Source organism: Tachyglossus aculeatus, chromosome 1, assembly GCF_015852505.1.
Source record: "Tachyglossus aculeatus isolate mTacAcu1 chromosome 1, mTacAcu1.pri, whole genome shotgun sequence".
NCBI lineage: Eukaryota > Metazoa > Chordata > Mammalia > Monotremata > Tachyglossidae > Tachyglossus > Tachyglossus aculeatus.
In genome coordinates, this window is record NC_052066.1 from 121631018 (window position 1) to 121651013 (window position 19996).

At 41.3% G+C, this 19996-nt stretch overlaps 1 protein-coding gene across 1 annotated transcript in view; it reads right to left on the reverse strand.

The window, feature by feature from the left end:
- KCNQ5 (potassium voltage-gated channel subfamily Q member 5) overlaps nucleotides 1–19996 on the reverse strand; it is a 593498-nt gene that overhangs the window by 148168 nt on the left and 425334 nt on the right. Inside the window, exon 2 of the mRNA XM_038743290.1 lies at nucleotides 7408–7498. Coding sequence (XP_038599218.1) covers nucleotides 7408–7498 — 91 coding nt within the window. The remainder of the gene's footprint in view (nucleotides 1–7407; nucleotides 7499–19996) is intronic.

The following is a 19996-nucleotide window of genomic DNA, read 5'->3' on the forward strand; positions in this document are numbered from 1 at the left end:
TAATACCCACCTCACCCTACTTCACAGGGATGTTTTGTGTATGAAATGGATACTTGATGTGAAATCAATTTGGAAAAAATAAAATGCTACACAAAGTAGCATAGAGGATGACTAGGCAACCAGGGTTTTCATGCTCTCTACGCTCCTGACCTAACTATAACAACCTTTATTTCTGCTCATGTTTGACTGCTTGATTATTTCCTTTACTGGCTTTGGCAATAATATTAAATAGAACATAGAATTTCTGTTTCAGAGAGAAGGGGTATAAGTAACCTTTAACCGGTTCCCTATGATTGTACCTCAATGAAATTTAGCCTTAAAAATTACCTATCCAATTTAATGAGATAAAAATAAACACCAAATGAACTAAGAATAAGGAATGTGGATATCTCTAAATTGTAGATATGATTTTGTTGTCACATTACATATATTCCAATATATAATATAAATATACATATATATTCCAATATATTATACCCCATATATATATGTGCGCGTGCACACACACACACACACACACACACCCCATTCATTCATTCAATCATATTTATTGAGCACTTACTGTGTGCAGAGCACTGTACTAAGCGCTTGGGAAGTACAAGTTGGCAACATATAGAGACAGTCCCTACCCAACAGCAGGCTCATACTGAAGATGAACCTAGTTGGTAAAGACTGCTGGATCCATCAGGGCCTTCAATAATCCACTTTCTCTTTAGTTTCTTCCAAGAGGCATCTCTAACCAGGAGAAGTACTTTGAGGGTCGGGTTTTCTTACACAACCCATGGTTTGTTTCTTTAAAGGTTCTGTTTCCTGGGAAAGTCTCTTGGTACTGCTTTGTAGATCAGTCCCTAGGCCCTTTGGGGTCAGTAGTCATGCAAAGTTGTCACAGCATACAGTTTACTTGTGATGCTCAGCTATACTAGCACAGCAGATACAGGGTTTGCTTACTTCCACTTTGACAAGGCCAACAGTACTTGTTGAGGGGAATGGGTACTTATTCCAGACTTTGGGGCCAGCAAAGCAAATCTGATGGTTCTTTTCCTAATTCCTCCAAGAAATCCCCAATACTATCCTGTTAGCAAGCTCCAGAACCAAATTTTTAAAAATTTTCAAAGCATTAATTTTGCATGTTCGGAAGCCTGGACACTGCCTCAATTTTCCAAAAGTTAAGAATGATGATAATGAAAATGATCTTTGTAGACTGAAAAAGCATTATCCCATTCATGTGGGTCACACTCTGTAAATATACTGCCTTCAGATACAAAGGCAGCAACGGAGATATTCAGCTAGCTGATGACTCTCCCACATTACCACTGATTTTTAGGCTTTGGGTCTATTATCTAGAGTCTCCATTTCTTTTTAAAAGTTGTTCTACAATGATTTTTCCATGAGCAAACTTTTCCCCCATGTAGTTAAAACACTTTTGATACCATATTCTTGTCACTCTAAATTAGCCTTCTGTGCAGTCAAAGCAAAAGGGGCCATAACAATCTCTGCATATTATCATGTTTGGCTTCCAGCAAAATTTTTGTGGCTTTATCTTGATTTATAGGGCTGGGGAAGCCAGCTCTGGAGCACCTTCATTGAATGCAGTCTGTGATGTTGTCTGCCCAGCTTCCATTTAGGGCTTGGAAAATTTTTCTTTAATCTTCTTTCCAGAAGTTTGATGTGTCTCCACCCAAGTTACTTCTTCAGTTATTTTCCCCAGAGCAGGCCTGCATACTGAGTTTTTTCCCAGTTATTTTCATGACACTATTTTGTTCAGTGTCAAACTGTTGACAATCATAAACACTTTTTTTTTATTTTGGTATTTATTAAGCACTTACTATGTGCCAGGCACTGTTCTAAATACTGGGGTAGGTACAAGGTAATCAGGCTGGGCAGTGTCCCTGTCCCACATGGGGCTCACAGTCTTAATCCCCATTTTGCAGATGAGGTAACTGAAGCCCAGAGAAGTTAAATGACTTCCCCAAGGTCACACAGCAGATGAGTGGCGGAGCCAGGATTAGACCCAGGTCCTTCGGACTCCTAGGCCCATGCTCTATCCAGTAGACCACCCTGTTTCATCATCATCAATCGTATTTATTGAGCACTTACTATGTGCAGAGCACTGTACTAAGCGCTTGGGAAGTACAAAATGGCAACATATAGAGACAGTCCCTACCCAACAGTGGGCTCACAGTCTAAAAGCAGTAGGCTTTGTTCCTTTCTAGAATGTGGTGAGTGGAATTCTAGCCTTTTTAAGTCTATGTTGAATCCAGCAAAGCAGACCACTGTTGAATGGGGTTATGTAGGACTTCCCTTTCCATGGGTGAATTTTCCTTTATATATTTATACCTGCTCCTCTACCCAATTCTCCCAAGAGGAAAGGGAAGACAGAGCAGCCTAGAAGCTTTTTTTATTCCCTAGGGAAAAAAAAATGAGAACGATCCCACCTCTCCTATCTGAGGTTCCAAAGGATATGATAACACATCCTCAGAAGCTATGGAGGAGATAGCAAAAATCCTCTTTCCCCTACTTTCTGTATGAAGCAGACATCTGCTTATTTTGTCAGATGGTGACTCATGACCAAAACTGGGGGCTAGCTCTCGATTCATGACCCTCTCTGGTACCTACTCATATAGCAATCGTTGCTAGAGGCTTTGAGTGAGACCTTGGGAACTCTAATCTGTTTCATCTTCTAATCCTGCAACAGGGCTCATCCAGAGCATTTCTGTGTTGGCAAAAGGGTGGAAATTACTAAATAAATGCTGGTGCCTGAAGCCATCATTTCAGATATCTATTTTGGCTGAGGCAAGGAAAAAAAATCAGCAATTTTTTTTTTTTTTTGGCAGATCTTGGATGTGACGGTGTTCAGGCTTCTATAAAGAAGCAGAAAGAGCCCGGGCTTTGGAGTCAGAGGTCATGGGTTCTATTCTAATCCTGGCTCCACCACTTGTCAGCTGTGTGACTTTGGGCAAGTCACTTTACTTCTCTGGGCCTCAGTTACCCCATCTGCAAAATGGGGATAAAGACTGTGAGCCTCATGTGGAACAACCTGCTTACCTTGTATCGCCCCCCCAACGCTTAGAACAGTGCTTGGCACATAGTAAGCGCTTAACAAAAGCCATTATAATAATAATAACAAGTACCATTAAAAACAAACAAAAAAGCAGACTTTAAATACAAGGAACCCTTGTTGCTTCAAATTCTCTCTTCCTACTTGTTGGAATACACTCGGTAGACTTGCTGATGAGCTCCAAATGTTGCTGATGAATATACATACTCAGACCTATATCTGTTTATCTAAGGAACTTGGCTTGTGTATACAGAATTCTTTTTGCTAGTTGAAGGCTATACAGACATTTGGATCGGGTTAATCTTTCACTTCTTTTCTCAGATTTCTTCCCAGTAACCCTGGTTGATCAGTTTTCACTAAATGCCACTTGAACAGCAACTGTAACCTTATGGCTTAGAGACATGATCTTAATCAATCAATCAATCAATGACATTTATTTAGCACTTACTATATTCAGAACACTATATTAAGCTCTTGGAAGAGTTTGGAGTTCAACCATTTTTCCTCCCAGATTTTCCAGTGGAAAATTACTTTGCTAAACACTAAAAAGACTTGGATCTGATATGGAAAACAACATCTTTTGCATCCTATCAACATTGGAGAGGTAGCAAGGCCTGGGGATAGAGCACGGGACTGGGAGTCAGAAGGACCTGGGTTCTAATCCTGCTTTCACCACTCATCTGTCACAGGTACTGGCAATCCAAGCCATTGCAAACTGCTGATTTTAAAGTAATACCACAGTCATGGAAGAAAAACCCCTCAGCAGGAATTTTATAAATGTAGCTGTGAATCAATGATCTGAATGTCTGCTAACTCACCTGCTGATTTGAATTGAAACCAGCTTGAATTTCAAAATACAGGACTTGAACAGCTGAACAGAATTATATTTAGAGTTGTCCAAGCTGGTCAAAATTATTCTGTTTCATTATTTGAGCTAACTCTAGTCTTAATTAACTTGGATAATCAGCTTCCTACCATACGATACTGAATTCTGCTAGTTTGGAAAAAAAGACACTTCTTACGGCTTCAATTTTGTGATTAAATGTTGGTTGTGCATATTCAAGTAGCTTTGTAGGTTGGAATAGCCTGTTTCAATTTCATGTGGAAGCAAGCTTGCACCCAAAGAGATAAAATGTCTCCATTGACACAGCTCTTTCAAATGTAGGGACAAAATGCTACATCAAAGAAACTGGTACTTCTAAATGAAACCAAATAGAATGAACCGTTAAGATTATAAAGATATAAAAAACACTTATTAAAAGCACCTGCAATGGAGGAAGCTCAATACAGACTTAGCCCAATGTGCTTCTGGCTAGGGTCAAAGGTCTAAGAAACACCAGAAAGGGCCAGAGATAGTCATTCATTCATATATAGAGAAGCAGGATGGCTCAGTGGAAAGAGCCTGGGCATTGGAGTCAGAGGTCATGGATTCTAATCCCGGCTCCGCCACTTGTCAGTTATGTGACTTTGGGTAGGTCACTTAACTTCTCTGTGCCTCAGTTACCTTGTCTGTAAAATGGGGATTAAAACTGTGAGCCCCTCGTGGAACAACCTGATCACCTTGTAACCTCCCCAGCGCATAGAACAATGCTTTGCACGTAGTAAGTGCTTAATAAATGCCATTATTATTATTATTATAATATCACACAAACTGGTTTTCAGCTGGTCTCTCACCTATCTGGTGAGGATATTGCCTTAAATGCTTGAAAAGGAGTTTGGCCTACAGGCCTGGGAATCAGAAGGTCTGCTTTTAATCAGGGTCCCATCACTTGCCTGATGTGTAACCCTGGGCAAGTCACAACTTTCTTTTCTTCATCTGAAAAATGGGGATTTAATACCCACTCTCCTTCCTATGTAGACGACGAGCTCCAAACGGGGCAGGGACTGTGTCTCACCTGATTTATCTAATCTCTACCCCAGCGCTAGTGCAGTGCTTAGCACATCCTAAGCGCTTAACAAATACCACAATTATTATTATTATTTCCATTTTAAATTGCCCAGCCTTCCTTATTTTGGCTCTTGCTGGCAGTCCCATGGCTTGGAAGGAGCACCCCTGCTTGCAGGAACCTGGGAAGAGCTTTGGTCTGGCAGACTTGATGGAGAAAGGCACTGTGGATATGAGGGAAGGCACAAGCAAGGAGACAAGTGGGAGGAACCAGAATGGAACATGACGTATAGGTTAGTTTGATAGAATGAAGAGTGGGAGTTGGCATAGAACAGAAGAAGAGATAGGTTAAATAAGAGGGAGAGACCTAATGGAATACTGAATCATGAAGTAGGCTTGCACTTAGATTTTCCTCCTATTTTGCTGTTTTTCCATAGTTGATTAATATTTAGCTGATTTTCAACTCAGGAAAAGAGAATGAATCTCTGGGTTAATTACCTTATCATGTAATCAAATAATGGCATTGTAATTCTAAATTTATATTTTTCAAAAATAAATTAGCCTCACATTATGGAACTTTCTTAAAAAATATTCACGTTATATTGAATTATGCACTTTTCAGCATTATAGACATATGAATAGAATATTACTCTCACTAGCACCTTATTCAGAAATGGACTGCTAAATATATGTATATTCATGCATGTATCACGTAATTCTAAATGAGTATACTGTTATTCACTCTATACTCTTATATATAAAAATGCCTACTATGTGTATGTATATTGTGATGAATTAATGTGACTTTAATAAAGGTGGCTAACAAATTTTACATATATATGTGTTCACACATACACTCTCTCTCTCTCTCTCTCTCTTTCTTGAAGCAGGGCACTTAACACACTTCTGGGAACATTAGAAATTCTATTAATATCATCAACTACTATTATTTCAAACTTATTTCAAATAAGTTATTTTTTGTTCAGGCTTTCCCCTCATCGATTCTCTCAATAGCAAGAAATTTATCACAACTTTTAAAATTACCACAGTAAAATCCATTCTAAATGATAGCGCCCTGACCAATTGTTCCCTTCTCAGCTAATTAAAAACACTGTGACAGCAATCAGTTTTTGGCTGCATAATTACATGTAATTCAATGAAATGTTTGGCAGTTCATTAGCAATAATTGGTGCTGCATTCTAGGGTTACATCCGCTCTAAATCTGCTCTACCACACTGAAGCCTGCTAAAGAGCTAGCTGTGCCTTAGCTCTTGGGCACACACCATGTGTTGTTAAGAATTAGAATTGTGGTCAAGGATCCAAACCAGCCTGCTGCCTTTAATGGACACTTTGAAGAGTGGATAACCCCAGAATATGATCCCTAACCAATTAAACACGTTGCACTAACACTGTTGAGTTCGCTTTTTTGAATCGGTGAAACAAAAGAGAAAATCAATTTCATGATATGAAATGGCTTTTAAAGCATACGGCCAATTTTTCCAAGTACATAAAATATAACCACACCATAGTCTTTAAAGATGAAGTATTGAAGTTCAAAAGATGCAAGATAATTTGCACCAAAATGTCTTTGAGGGCTTTTTTATCTTAAAAAGTGATGTGAATACTCTTAGAAGGGACTGGATTGACAGCCTAATGGAAACTGAGCAAATTGCAGAATTACACACTGGGGCAACTGCATTAGCAGTTAAATTTGCAATGCAATCTGTTGGTTGGTAAGCGTATGAGAGAGCAACCTGTCTTTCTTCTGGCCTAAGATGAATAGCTTATATAACCCATGGGGAAGTCAACTGTGATAGAAAAGCACCCCCAATTTAGAGTCTTTTGAAAGTACCAAATTCCCATTATCAAAAATCATTTATCCTTTGCTACTGTTAAGATGCTGGATCACTGCCAATTCACCACGGAGCTTTAGTTTGAATGATGAAAGAAGGAGTGGACAATGCTGTGGTGTGACTGGGCTCCTTCTTATGCTGTTGGCTATGGGTAAAGAAGTTACCACAGCCTCATATGACGTCCAGTCTTTGAAATGGATGCATTCCGTGGTTTTACCATATCTTTCCAGATGAGGATTTTTTTTAGCAGAAAAATAATAATTGTGGTATTTGTTAAGCACTGGGGTAGGTATAAAATAATCAAGTCCCACATGAATGAGGCTCACATTTTAAATAGGAGGGAGAACAAACATTGAATTCCCATTTTGCAGATGAGAGAACAGAGGCACAGACAAGTAAAGTGACTTGCCCAAGATCACTAAGCAGACAAATGGCGGAGCTGGAATTAGAACCCAGGTACTCTGACTTCCAGATATGTGCTCTTTCCACTAGAACCACACTACTTCCAATGCTGCTTCCATTAAATCCCCAAACATCACAGAAATGTGTAGTTCATGAGGCAGTTCTTATAACAAACTATACAATAGTTTCTATTTGTAAATTTTACTTACCAGAATCAAGAGGCAACTGGAGGCCAATTTTGTGTGCTCTGGGATGGTGGAAAACACGGATAAAATCAAGCAACCAAATACAAGGAGAAAACTGAAAAAGAAAGAGATATTGAATATAAGAACACTGAAACAGTGTGGAACAACATAACTTGAAATTTGTGGTAAACAAAATGCTAGCACCATATAGTGAATCATAACAAGTAAAACATAAGTAAATGACTGCCTTTTAATCGTAGTAGTATCTGGAGGGAATCAACATGCCAAGGAATCAAAATCTTTAATCCCCTATCCATCATAATAAGTAACAAGTTTTGATTAATTATGGTATTTATTAAGCACTTACTATATTCCAAGTACTGTACTAAGCATTGGTGTAGATTCAAGTTAATCAGGTGGACATAGTCCCTGTTTCACATGGGGCTCACAGTCTAGAGTAGAGGAGGAACAGATATTCAATTCCCCATTTCATAGGTGAGGAAACTGCGGCACAGAGAAGTTACCCAAAGTCACACAGTAGGAAAGTGGCAGAGCTGAGATTAGAACTCAGATCCTCTGACTCCCAGGCTTATTAGCCCAAGTTGGTTCCATTGATTAATACACTGATAAAGGTTCAGGATGAAAGGAAGACTTCTACCAATGGAAGAAATTCTGAATTCCCAATCAGGCGCTTGGTCCTCTAGCCCTTTCTTAGGAAATATTTTATCCTCCCCCTTCCTTTATCCATCTTCCTCAGTGTTTTTCAAAATATGTCCCCTCTATCTGTGTCTTAGACACCATCACTTGCTCCCATCTTCCTTCACTCCCTAACCATGGCCTGTCTCCTCTAGCTACCTCTATCAGAAGCTAGATCCATCTTCTCAGCCTTCAGATTTGCTCTTCTCTCTCCTATACTAAAGAGAAAAACTTTCTCTGGATCTTAATGTGCTCTCCAGCTAACATTCCATTTTCTTCTCCTTTTCTTATCAAAACTCTTCAAACATGTTGCATACACGCAACATCTTCACCAGCTTTCTTGATCCACTGTTCTGCAAACCATTTCCTCCAAGTCACAGAAAATATACCCAACTTGGTGTTGCTGGCAAAGGCTCTTTATTCTGTTATCTAGTCTGTCACTAATTAGAAAACCCAGAGGTTTTTCCCCCTCCACTCCATCACGATCACACTCACCAAGGTTTCCCATGTTCTTCTTATAGCCAACTCTAATGGTCTCTACCCTGTTCTTATCTTCCTTGACCTTTCAGGAGGGGAGAAAACCAGGTTGACAATACCCTACTCTGGAGAAGATAGAGACTCCTTCCACAAGATAGAGACTCCTTCCACAAGCTTCCCAAAAGCTGGTTCCTTTTCAAGCAGGAGAATACAATTCCATAAAAAAATCATTTGAGTACATCTCTAGTGCTGGATGCTACTTTATCGGATCATTATGGAAAGCTGGTATGGCCTATGGAATTTTTTTTTTGTTAGCTTTCCTTTTCGAAGAAGGAGTGTGAAATTCTCTACCCCCACTTCTCCCCTCTCAACCCTCTTCTTTCACTTCAAAATCAACCAGAAGTGAAAGAAAGTAGCCCCTTTAATCTTCTATCATCCCTGTGGCAGTGGGGATAAGAAGTTGGTGCCGAGGGGGGAGGGGAGAGGGAAAATTAATTATCTCATTCAACAATCACCCTGAAGAGGTTTTTATTTGGAAATGTGGAAGCCAGGATTTTGAGTCCTGTGGTTGTGGTAACTCTGAAAGGGCAAAATTCAGTTCAATAGACCAAATGCCAAACCTGCAAAGCAGAAAATGACTCAGCTCCAAGACTCTCTCCCTTATTTTTTTCTGTCTGCAATAAACTTTAATAAATCAGGTTTCGTGACCTTTGACAGCTTGCATGAGACAGCATATTGAGGGCATTTTCTACTTCAAGAAAAATGTGATATTGTCGAGTAGCTGTGATTGGAGTAAAGGAATAGATCACTGTTTAGCCAAACCAGGGACCTCTTAGCAGTTAGTTTCAATTTCTGAGATTCTAGTACTAGCGTAGGAAATAGCTCACTGCCAGAAACATACAACATTCCCTGCCCACCACAAGTTTACAGTCTAGAGGGAGAGACAGACATTAATATAAATAAATTATGGGTATGTAAATAAGTGCTGTGGGGCTGAGGGGTGGGGGTAGTGAATAAAGGGAGCAAATCAGCAAATACATACTGCTTTATCTAGAAGTTAAAATATCATCTAAACAAACTCTCTAGCAGTGTGCATTTTGGGCTAACTTCTATTAGCAAAGGAAATACATATATTGAAAAATCAATAATATTATTTGTAATTCAATCTGCTTAAAGTGACCTGAATACATGGTCACCACTTCAGACAAAGATTGTGACTCTTAAGAAAAAAGATGAAAGGAAGTAATCCACTTGAAAAAATCATACTTTTTTTTTTTAACAAAATCTTCCATGCCAGGGAGGGCAAATGTGAAATCTGAAAGTCAACTAATAGTAATAGTATTTGTGGTATTTGTTAAGAATTTATTTTGTGCCAAGCACTCTAGTAAGCTCCAGAATAGATACAAAACAATCCGTTAGAGCGCAGTCACCTTCTCTGCCAATTCACCATGGAGCTTTAGTTTGAATGATGAAAGAAGACAAGGAGTGGAGGAGTGTGACTGGGCTCCTTCTTATGCTGTTGGCTATGGGTAAAGAAGTTACCACAGCCTCATATGAGGTCCAGTCTTTGAAATGGATCCATTCTGTGGTTTTACCATATCTTTCCAGATGAGGATTTTTTTTAGCAGAAAAATAATAATTGTGGTATTTGTTAAGCACTGGGGTAAGTATAAAATAATCAGGTCCCCCATGAGGCTCACATTTGAAATAGGAGGGAGAACAAACATTGAATTGCAGTGTCACTACAGTGGATAGAGCACAGGCTTGGGAGTCGGAGGACATGGGTTCCAATCCTGCCTCTGCCAACTGTATGCCGTGTAACCTTGGACAAGCCACTTAATTTCTCTGTGCCTCAGTTACTTATTCTGTAAAATGGGGATTAAGAGTGCGATCCCCACGTGGGACTACCTGATTACCTTGTATCTACCCCAGTGCTTAGAAAAGTGCTTGGCACATAGTAAATGTTTAACAAATACTGTCATTATTATTATTATTACTTCTCAATTTCCTCCATGTTAAATGATTATGGTATTTATTAAGTGTTATATTATGTGCTGAGCACTGCATTGAAGGCTGCGGTTGATTAATCAATGGTATTTACTGAGAACTTACTGGGTGCTAAGTAAATTGTACTAAGCTCTTCAGAGAGTATAGTACAACAGAATTGGTGACATGTTTCCAGTCCAAAATGATTTTACAGTCTAGAAGGAAATACAACAAACAGTTTAGACACAGTCCCTATCATTCCAGGAGCTGCAATCTGACCAACTCCTTAGACTATTTTCCCTGCCATGAATCTTTTACGGAAAATTATTGCTTCAGGATTCTCCCATTAATCATTTCCAAAGACAAACCATATGACATTTGGGATTACTAATTTGCAGATGTAACCCCCAGTCACAAGGCTGGAAGATCTTCCAATCCATCTCCCAAATCTTTAACCATTCTCAAGGAATTGTGATCTAAGAATTCTGTAAGCAGAATGGCCTAAGTAGACTGTGAGCCCTTCTAGACTGTGAGCCCGCTGTTGGATAGGGACCGTCTCTATATGTTGCCAAGTTGTACTTCCCAAGCGCTTAGTACAGTGCTCTGCACACAGTAAGTGCTCAATAAATATGACTGACTGAGTGAATGAATAGAAAGAGTAAGGGCTTGGGAGTCAGAGGACCTGGGTTCTAATCTAGACTCCACCAAGTACCTGCTGTTTGACCTTGGCCAAGACACTTAACTCCTCAGTGCCTCAGTTCCTTATCTGCAAAATGGCAATTCAATCCTTATTCTTCCTCCTTCTTAGACTGTGAGTCCCACGTGGGACCTGATGATCTCAAATCGAACCCAACACTTGGTACAGTGCTAGGTGCATATAAAGTGCTTAACAATTCTTCTTATTATCATTCTTATTACTATCATCATCATCATCATTAAGTCTTAGAGTGAGAAAGTTATTTCTAATGTTTAGCTTCAATTCTGCATGACACAATTCGAACCCATTCCTTTTGTCCCGTCCCCAGAGTAAATGGATAACAACCATTCATCACTCCCCAATGATAATGCTAATACTCTTGAAGATTGAGTTCTCCATCAAAGCTGTCTCTTCTTTAAGCAAATGACTAATTTCCTTGCCCTTTTCTTAAGGCATGTAATTCCCAAACCTTAAATAATTTTTGTTGTTTTTTTTCACTCGGTTTCAGAACCCAAACCAAAGCATCCTTAAAAAAACCCCCTAAAACCCAGGTTCCTACTTTAGTTTCTATATGCCCTGCTCATAATTATCCCATTATTTCATTATCAATCAATCAATCATATTTATTGAGTTCTTACTATGTGCAGAGCACCATACTAAGTGCTTGGGAGAGCAAAATACAACAGAATTAGCAGAAACAGTCCTTGCCTATAAAGGGCTTAGTCTATTATTAGACACAGTTATTTTTTTCAAGTGTGTCACTAGTTGACTGATTTGTCTTTGGCGAGTGGTCCATGATGACTACTAGATTTTTTTTTCTGTCAGATTCATGCCAATCTTTCCCCATTTTACATTTAAAACGATTGTTCTTCCAACTGAGTGGATTACTCCACATTAGTTATTTTTACACTTTATCGTATTTGTATCTACCCATTTGTCAAAACCATTTTGAATTACAATACATTTCCTCCAAGTCCTAGAAAATGTACTCAACCTGGTGTTCCTGGAAAACACTCTTTATTCCATTATCTAGTCTAACTCACTAATGAGAAAACTAAATAGTGCCAAGAACCCAAGCCCCATGAAACCCTTCAAAATTCCTCTCTATGAATGCTGCTCCACGCTTTGACTGGGATCCTCCAGTCAATTCTGTAGACCTAATGAGGATGAATCAATAATCAATCATATTTATTAAGGGCTTTCTATGTGCAGAGCACTGTACTAAGCCCTTGAGAGAGCACAATATGACAGAGTTGGTAGACATGTTCCCTGCCCACAAGGAGCTTACAGTTGGTGATGGGATACTTAATTTTTTGCTGAATATGTATGTCACTTATAAAGATGCAACTGACATAGATATTTCTCATTAATATGACATTTTTATCTTGTTAATTATTGTTGCAGTTGATCTTATATTCTCTGTTCTCTAGAATTTCCTATAATATGGGGGTATGTCCTTGAAGAACATTATTGTACACATTTTGACTAATGCCATTCCATCTGATATTGCACCGCAATCTATCCAGACAGATGCCCTAATTCCCCAGTGGCATCTGTTCAAAACATACAAAGAAAACATGTGCTTAGTACAGTACTCTGTACACAGTAAATGCTCAGCAAGTACCAATGATAGACTCCTGGGCTACAGGAGTACTGATTTATTAAACATTTTATTACAAATGATTAGATATTTTGCCTACAGTCTTATGTGTAATTATGCCAAAGAAAGCCATGTGCAGCACCTCACTAAAAGAGTTAATTGTGACCCTGAATACGTAGGAAGCAGTAAAATATCCATAATGTGCTATATTTCTTGCTGAACAGAGGTTTACATTGGATTCATCAGAAGGGTACCTAATGAGGGGTAGAAGAGGATAAAGGTACAGAAAGGGATTGCAGGCAATGTATAATTATAATACTTATCAGTGAAGGGGAAATTCCAAATATAGTCCAGATAGACACACTGTGTCTTCCCTTAAATATCACTCCCACCCTCCTCCTCTTTCTTAATGCCACGTTACTGAGTGCAGCACATTGTACTAAGCACTTGGGAAAGTTCAACATGGGTAGAGGTAATCCATGCCCACAAGGAGCTTACAGTCTACAGGGGGAGATGTACATTAAAATAGATTATGGGTAAGAGAAATAGTAGAGCATAAGAACATTCACATGCTATTCTTATGTAATGCATATGACTTCTGCCTTTGGGATATCTACATAATAATAATAATAATAGCATTTATTAAGTGCTTACTATGTGCAAAGCCCTGTTCTAAGAGCTGGGGAGGTTACAAGGTGATCAGTTTGTCCCACGGGGGGCTCACAGTCTTCATCCCCATTTTACAGATGAGGCAAATGAGGCACAGAGAAGTTAAGTGACTTGCCCAAAGTCACACAGCTGGCAACTGGTGGAGCCAGGATTTGAACCCATGACCTCTGACTCCGAAGCCCGGGCTCTTTCCACTGAGCCACGCTGCTTCTCTACATCTAGGTGACTTGCTGGCACCTTAAATTTACTATGGGCGAAACTAGACTCCACCTCTTCTCCTCTTTTATCGTCTTCCTGACTTTCCCATCATTATTGACAATGCTTCCATGTTCAAAAGTTGTAACTTTGGCAACACCTTTCCAGCCTCTCTCATTACCTTCGTATTCAATTGGCAACTAAATTCAGCCCTTTCTGCTTCTAATGCTTTCTTGATCTGCTCCTTCAATCAATCAAAATCCTTCCTCTCCATTTTGACAATAACCTCTCTAAAACATGTAACAACCCCTCAGGAACATGGTCTTATCACCTCCCGGCTGGACTACTGAAACAGCCAATTACTGGTCTCCTTGACCCCATCATCTCCCTTTATAGTCTGTCCTACCTACAGCTACATGTAGCATCTTTCTGAACTATACAAATTAATAGATCACTCCACTCATTAAAAATCCCCGAGATTTCCCATTTCTACTTCTATAAAACACAAACTCACAACCCTCGATGTCAAAGCTCTACTTCAGTTCATTCGTTCATTCAATCACATTTATTGAGTGCTTACTGTGTGCAGAGCACTGTACTAAACACTTGGAAAGTACAATTCAGCAACATATAGAGATGGTCCCTACCCAACAACGGGCTCACAGTCCGTGGGGGGATCAGTCTGGGAAGGCCTCCTGGAGGAGGTGAGCTTTCAGAAAGGCTTTGAAGGGAGGAAGAGAGCTAGTTTGGTGGATGTGAGGAGGGAGGGCATTCAGGCCAGAGGCAGGATGTGGGCCGGGGTCGATGGAAGGACAGGCGAGAATGAGGCACAGTGAGGAGGTTAGCGGCAGAGGAGCAGTGTGTGTGGGCTGGGCTGTAGAAGGAGAGAAGGGAGGTGAGGTAAGAGGCAGCAAGGTGATGGAGAGCTTTGAAGCCAATAGTGAGAAGTTTTTGCTTCATGAGAAGGTTGATAGGCAACCACTGGAGATTTTTGAGGAGGGGAGTGACATGCCCAGAGCATTTCTGCAAAAAGATAATCTGGGTAGCAGAGTAAAGTATAGACTGAAGTGGGGAGTGACAGGAGGATGCTCTCTTCTGCAACGTCCCAGCTCATGCATTTGGCAAAATTTTCCAAGCAAACCTCAAGACCATCCCTCTTATTTGGCCATTCTGCTTCTGACAGATTGTTCACATCTTCTGCTAGGGCTCTCAGATTCTCTAGGCTTGCATCCCTCCCACCCTCCAAAGCTCTCCTAAAATGTACTTTCCTCTAGAAAACATCCCCTAGTTAATTATTTCACTTTTCCAGTCCTGCTGTTCCTTTGTCCACTCTCAAGAAAGGAATGGCTCTCTTGGCGCAAGAACTCCAAAAGAAATGAGAGACAAGGAGGCACAGGGGAAAACAGGGCCAGTTATTATTATTAAGCAATGCAACACAACAAGGGACACTTTTTGCGCACACAGTATGGCTGTGGCTGTGGATCCCACACTGACCTCTTCAGCTACATGCACCCCTCAGTGAACTTCGACATCAGTGGTGTTTCATTCTAATAACTGAGAGAGGAATCAATGGCTCTAGAGCAAGGTGGGCAGTTAGGCACGATGACCTGCCACGGCCCAGTTGGAGCTCCTTGCATTGCCCTCGACTCACAGTGTGAGTAGCGAAGCCTGCCTAAGTCTCCACCTGGAATTCCATGATTTATTGGCACATTTTGCTCTACTATCTTTTAATTCAGTACTTAGAACAGTGCTTTGCACATAGTAAGCACTTAATAAATGCCATCATTATTATTATCAGGCTAAATTCTTCCACATAAACAAGTGGTTTATGGTGGCTACTGATGGAACGCCTTCGCAGCTTAAATTATTAGATGGTCCAATCTTTCAGTAAAGGGGGTGGCATGGGCGAAGTTTGGGGTGGACTTTCCGTGAAGCTCTGTACCAGGATGGGACTCAGGCTGACGGTGGGCATGTGGAGCAGAGAGTGTTGCATGCTCAGGGAGAGGACTGTCCACCGGGGATGTGTGAGTGCATGGTTTTCTCCCAATAGGGTCTGTCCCGGCTTTTCCTATGTATCCTCTGGTCTCAGGGGCTGCTGCTCCTCCAGGGGATGGAGATGAGGTGGAGGTGCTCTGTGGGTGAAGGGAAGGGGGCCTGCGGTTTCTGTGGCTGGACCAGGGGACAAAGAAGACACTCCATCATGGATGGGGGGACTGAAGCTTTCTTCCCCCCTCATCAGCCCAAGCTCTGGAGCAATGGCCAGAGTGGGGAAAGCAGGAAAGCACCTGAAGCTCCTTGCTGGACCCAGGACCTATGGCCCTGGCCCGGGAGTAGGCAGAGGAGAAGAAATGAAAAGCTTCGTGTTGGCTTTCTTTTTATTTAAAATAAAAATGACAAAAAAAAATCCCCCAAGGCAGGAATGACCCAGGGGGCCGTTATCTATGCCTCCTTGTTAAGCACTTACTATGTGCCAAGCACTGCTCTAAGCACTGGAGCACTGTCCTGTGCCTATCTGTGCAGCCGGGATGGAGGCATAGGTGTGGCCCAGATAGGCACAGGACAGTGCACCAGTGCTTACAACAGCGCTTGGCACATAGTAAGTGCTTAACAAGTACCATAATATTAATCATTATTATTATAGAGGGTGGGGACCCACCTGGCATCAGATATTACTGGCAGAGAGAGTAGACACCCCCTAGGGATTAACAGAACTGATAGGTCAGCCAGACAAATTTGCCAACCAAATGCCTTTTATGCAAATTGCACCATCGCTGACCCATTCTGGGAACTTGAGAGAGACTTACTGCCTCGTGCAAAAGATAGAATAGGTTTCATTATTTCGGGATTTATAGCCTGGTTGGGTGCAGTTTGCAGCTGAAACTTTCATGAGAATTCTAGATTGATATATTTCAGGAGCAATAAGTCTAAATTATCCAAGACAGATATTGCTTTACTTATTTTTAGAAGCGGAAGCATTTAGAACTCTGGTATTGAGATTTGTTGAAGTGCATCATTTTTTTTGGTCACATTTCAGTCCTAATCATAGAGATTGTTTTAAAGTATATAGGGCACCTAAAGTCAGTTGGATGGGTCAGTCAGTCATATTTTTTAAGCACTTACTGTGTGCAGACCACTGTATTAACCACTTAGTACAATAAAGCAATATAACAGACACATTCCCTGTCTTCAATGAGCTTGAACATTCTATGCAAGCCAGCACCTCTAAAACAGAACTCCTCTTCTTCCAACCCAACCCTGTCCTCTCACCTGCTTTTTCATTATAAACATTATCATCCTCCCTGTCTTACAAGTCTGTAATAATAATAATAATAATAATAATAATAGTAATAAGAATAATAATGGTATTTGTTAAGCATGTACTATGTGCCAAGTACCATGTACTATGTGCCAATCACTGTTCTAAGCACTGGGGTAGATACAAGGTAATCAGGTTGTCCCAGGTGGGGCTCACAGTCTTAATCCCCATTTTACAGATGAGATAGCTGAGGCACAGAGAAGTCCAGTGACTTGCCCAAGGTAACCATGGCATCAGCCTCTACTCATCTCTTATTCAACCCACATATTCAGTATGTCACCAAATCCTGTCAGTTCCAACTTCACAACTTCTCTAGAATCTTCCCCTTTTTCTCCATCCAAACTGCTACCATGGTGGTCCAAGCAGTTATCATTTCCTTCTTTGAATACTGCATCAGCCACCTCAACGGCCTGCCTTCCTCCAGCCTCTCTCTGTTCCAGTCCATACTTAACTCTGCTGTCCATATCATTCTTTTAAAAAGGCCTTCAATCCATGTCTCCCCACTCCTCAAAAGCCTCTAATGGTTGCCCAGTCATCTTCACATCAAATTCCTTATCATTGGCTTTAAGCCACACAATTAGCTCTCCCCTTCCTACCTTATCTTGCTAATCTCCTACTACAACCCAGCGTACACACTCCAATCCTCTAACACCAAACTACTCACTGCACATCTTATCTGTCTCGCCTATGGCCCCTTGCCCATGTCCTCCTTATAGCCTGCTGGAACTCCCTCCTCCTTCATATCCACAGGCAATGACTTTCCTTGTCTTCAAAGCCTACAAAAAGCCTTCCTTCTACCTTCTCCAAGAAGCCTTCCTTGATTAACCCTTCATTTCCCCCTCCTATTCACCCTTCCCTCTGTATTGCCTATGCACTTCGATCTGTAACCCTTAAGCACTTTGATATTCATCTATCCCCAGTCCCACAGCACTTATGAACATAGTCATATTCTATTTCCCCTAATGTCTTTCTCCCCACAATAGACCATAAATTCCTTGAGGGTAGGGATCATGTCTACCAACTTTATCTCCTTAGTGCTTAGGAAAGTGCTTCACACCCAGTAAGTGGTAATAGTAATGATAATAATAATGACAATGATAATAGTAATAATAATGGCATTTGCTAAGTGCTTACTATGTGCCAGGCTCTGTACTAAGCATTGGAGTGGATACAAGGTAATCAGGTTGGACACAGTCCCTGCCAAACATGGGGCTCACGGTCTTAATCCCCATTTTACAGATGAGGGAACTGAGGCTCAAAGAAGTAAAATGACTTGCTCAGGGTCACACAGCAGACAAGTGGCAGAGTCCAGATTATTCATTCATCCAATTGTATTTATTGAGCACTTACTGTGTGCAGAGCACTGTACTAGGTGCTTGGAAAGTACAATTTGTCAACAGATAGAGACTATCCCTACCCAATAACAGGCTCACAGTCTTAAAGGGGGAGACAGACAACAAAACAAAACAAGTAGACAGGCATCAATAGCATCAAAATAGGTAATTAGAATTATATATAAACATTATTAATAAAATAAATATAATAATAAATATGTACAAATATACACAAATGTGTGTGTGGGGGGAATGGGGTAATAATGATGGCATTTATTAAGCGCTTACTATGTGCAAAGCTCTGTTCTAAGGGCTGGGGGGGTTACAAGGTGATCAGGTTGTCCCATGGGGGGCTCACAGTCTTGATCCCCATTTTACAGATGAGGTAACAGAGGCACAGAGAAGTTAAGTGACTTGCCCAAAGTCACACAGCTGACAATTGGCGGAGCTGGGATTTGAATCCATGACCTCTGACTCCAAAGCCCGGGCTCTTTTCAGCAGAGGGAGGGAGTAGGGGCAATGGGGAGGGGAGGAGGAGCAGAGAAAAGGGGGGCTTACTCTGGGAAGACCTCCAGGAGGAGGTGAGCTCTCAGTAGGGCTTTAAAGGAGGGAAGAGAGCTAGTTTGGCAGATGTGAAGAGGGAGGGCATTCAGGCCAGAGGTAGGACATGGGCCGGGGGTCGACGGCAGGACAGGCGAGAACGAGGCACAGTAAGGAGGTTAGTGGCAGAGGAGTGGAGTGTGGGGGCTGGGCTGTGGAAGGAGAGAAGGGAGGTGAGGTAGGACGGGGCAAGGCAATGGAGAGCTTTGAAGTCAATTGTGAGGAGTTTTTGCTTCACGCGAAGGTCGATGGATGATTTTTGAGGAGATTTTTGAGGAGGGGGGTGACATGCCTAGAGCGTTTCTGTAGAAAAATAATCCGGGCAGTAGAGTGAAGTATAGACTGCAGTGGGGAGAGACAGGAGGATGGGAGATCAGAGAGGAAGCTGATGCAGTAATCCAGTCATGATTTGATGAGAGATTGTACCAACAAGGTAACGGTTTAGATGGAGAGGAAAGGGCGGATCTTGGAGATGTTGTGAAGGTGAGACCGGCAGGTTTTGGTGATGGCTTGAATGTGTGGGGTGAATGAGAGAGCGGAGTCAAGGATGACACCAAGGTTGAAGGCTTGTGAGACAGGAAGGGTTAGAACCCAGGTCCTTCTTTCAGGCCGGTGCTATATCCACAAGGCCACGCTGCTCTGTTATTGATTGATGATTGATATTTTACTGTTGAGCAGAGGCTAGGGGATCATTAGAACCTGCCTGATTAATTAATTAATCAATCAATCAATCATACTTATTGAGTGCTTACAGTGTGCAGAGCTCCTGAGCACTTGGGAGAGTAGATATATAACAGAGTTGGCAGACGTGTTCCCTGCTCACAGTGGGAAAAGTGGTAGAGAAGCAGCGTGGCTCAATGGAAAGAGCCTGGGCTTGGGAGTCAGAGGTCATGGGTTCAAATCCCAGCTCTGCCACTTGTCAGCTGTGTGACTTTGGGCAAGTCACTTAACTTCTCTGTGCCTCAGTTCCCTCATCTGTAAAATGGGGATTAAGACTGTGAGCCCCACGTGGGACAACCTGATCACCTTGTATCCTCCCCAGC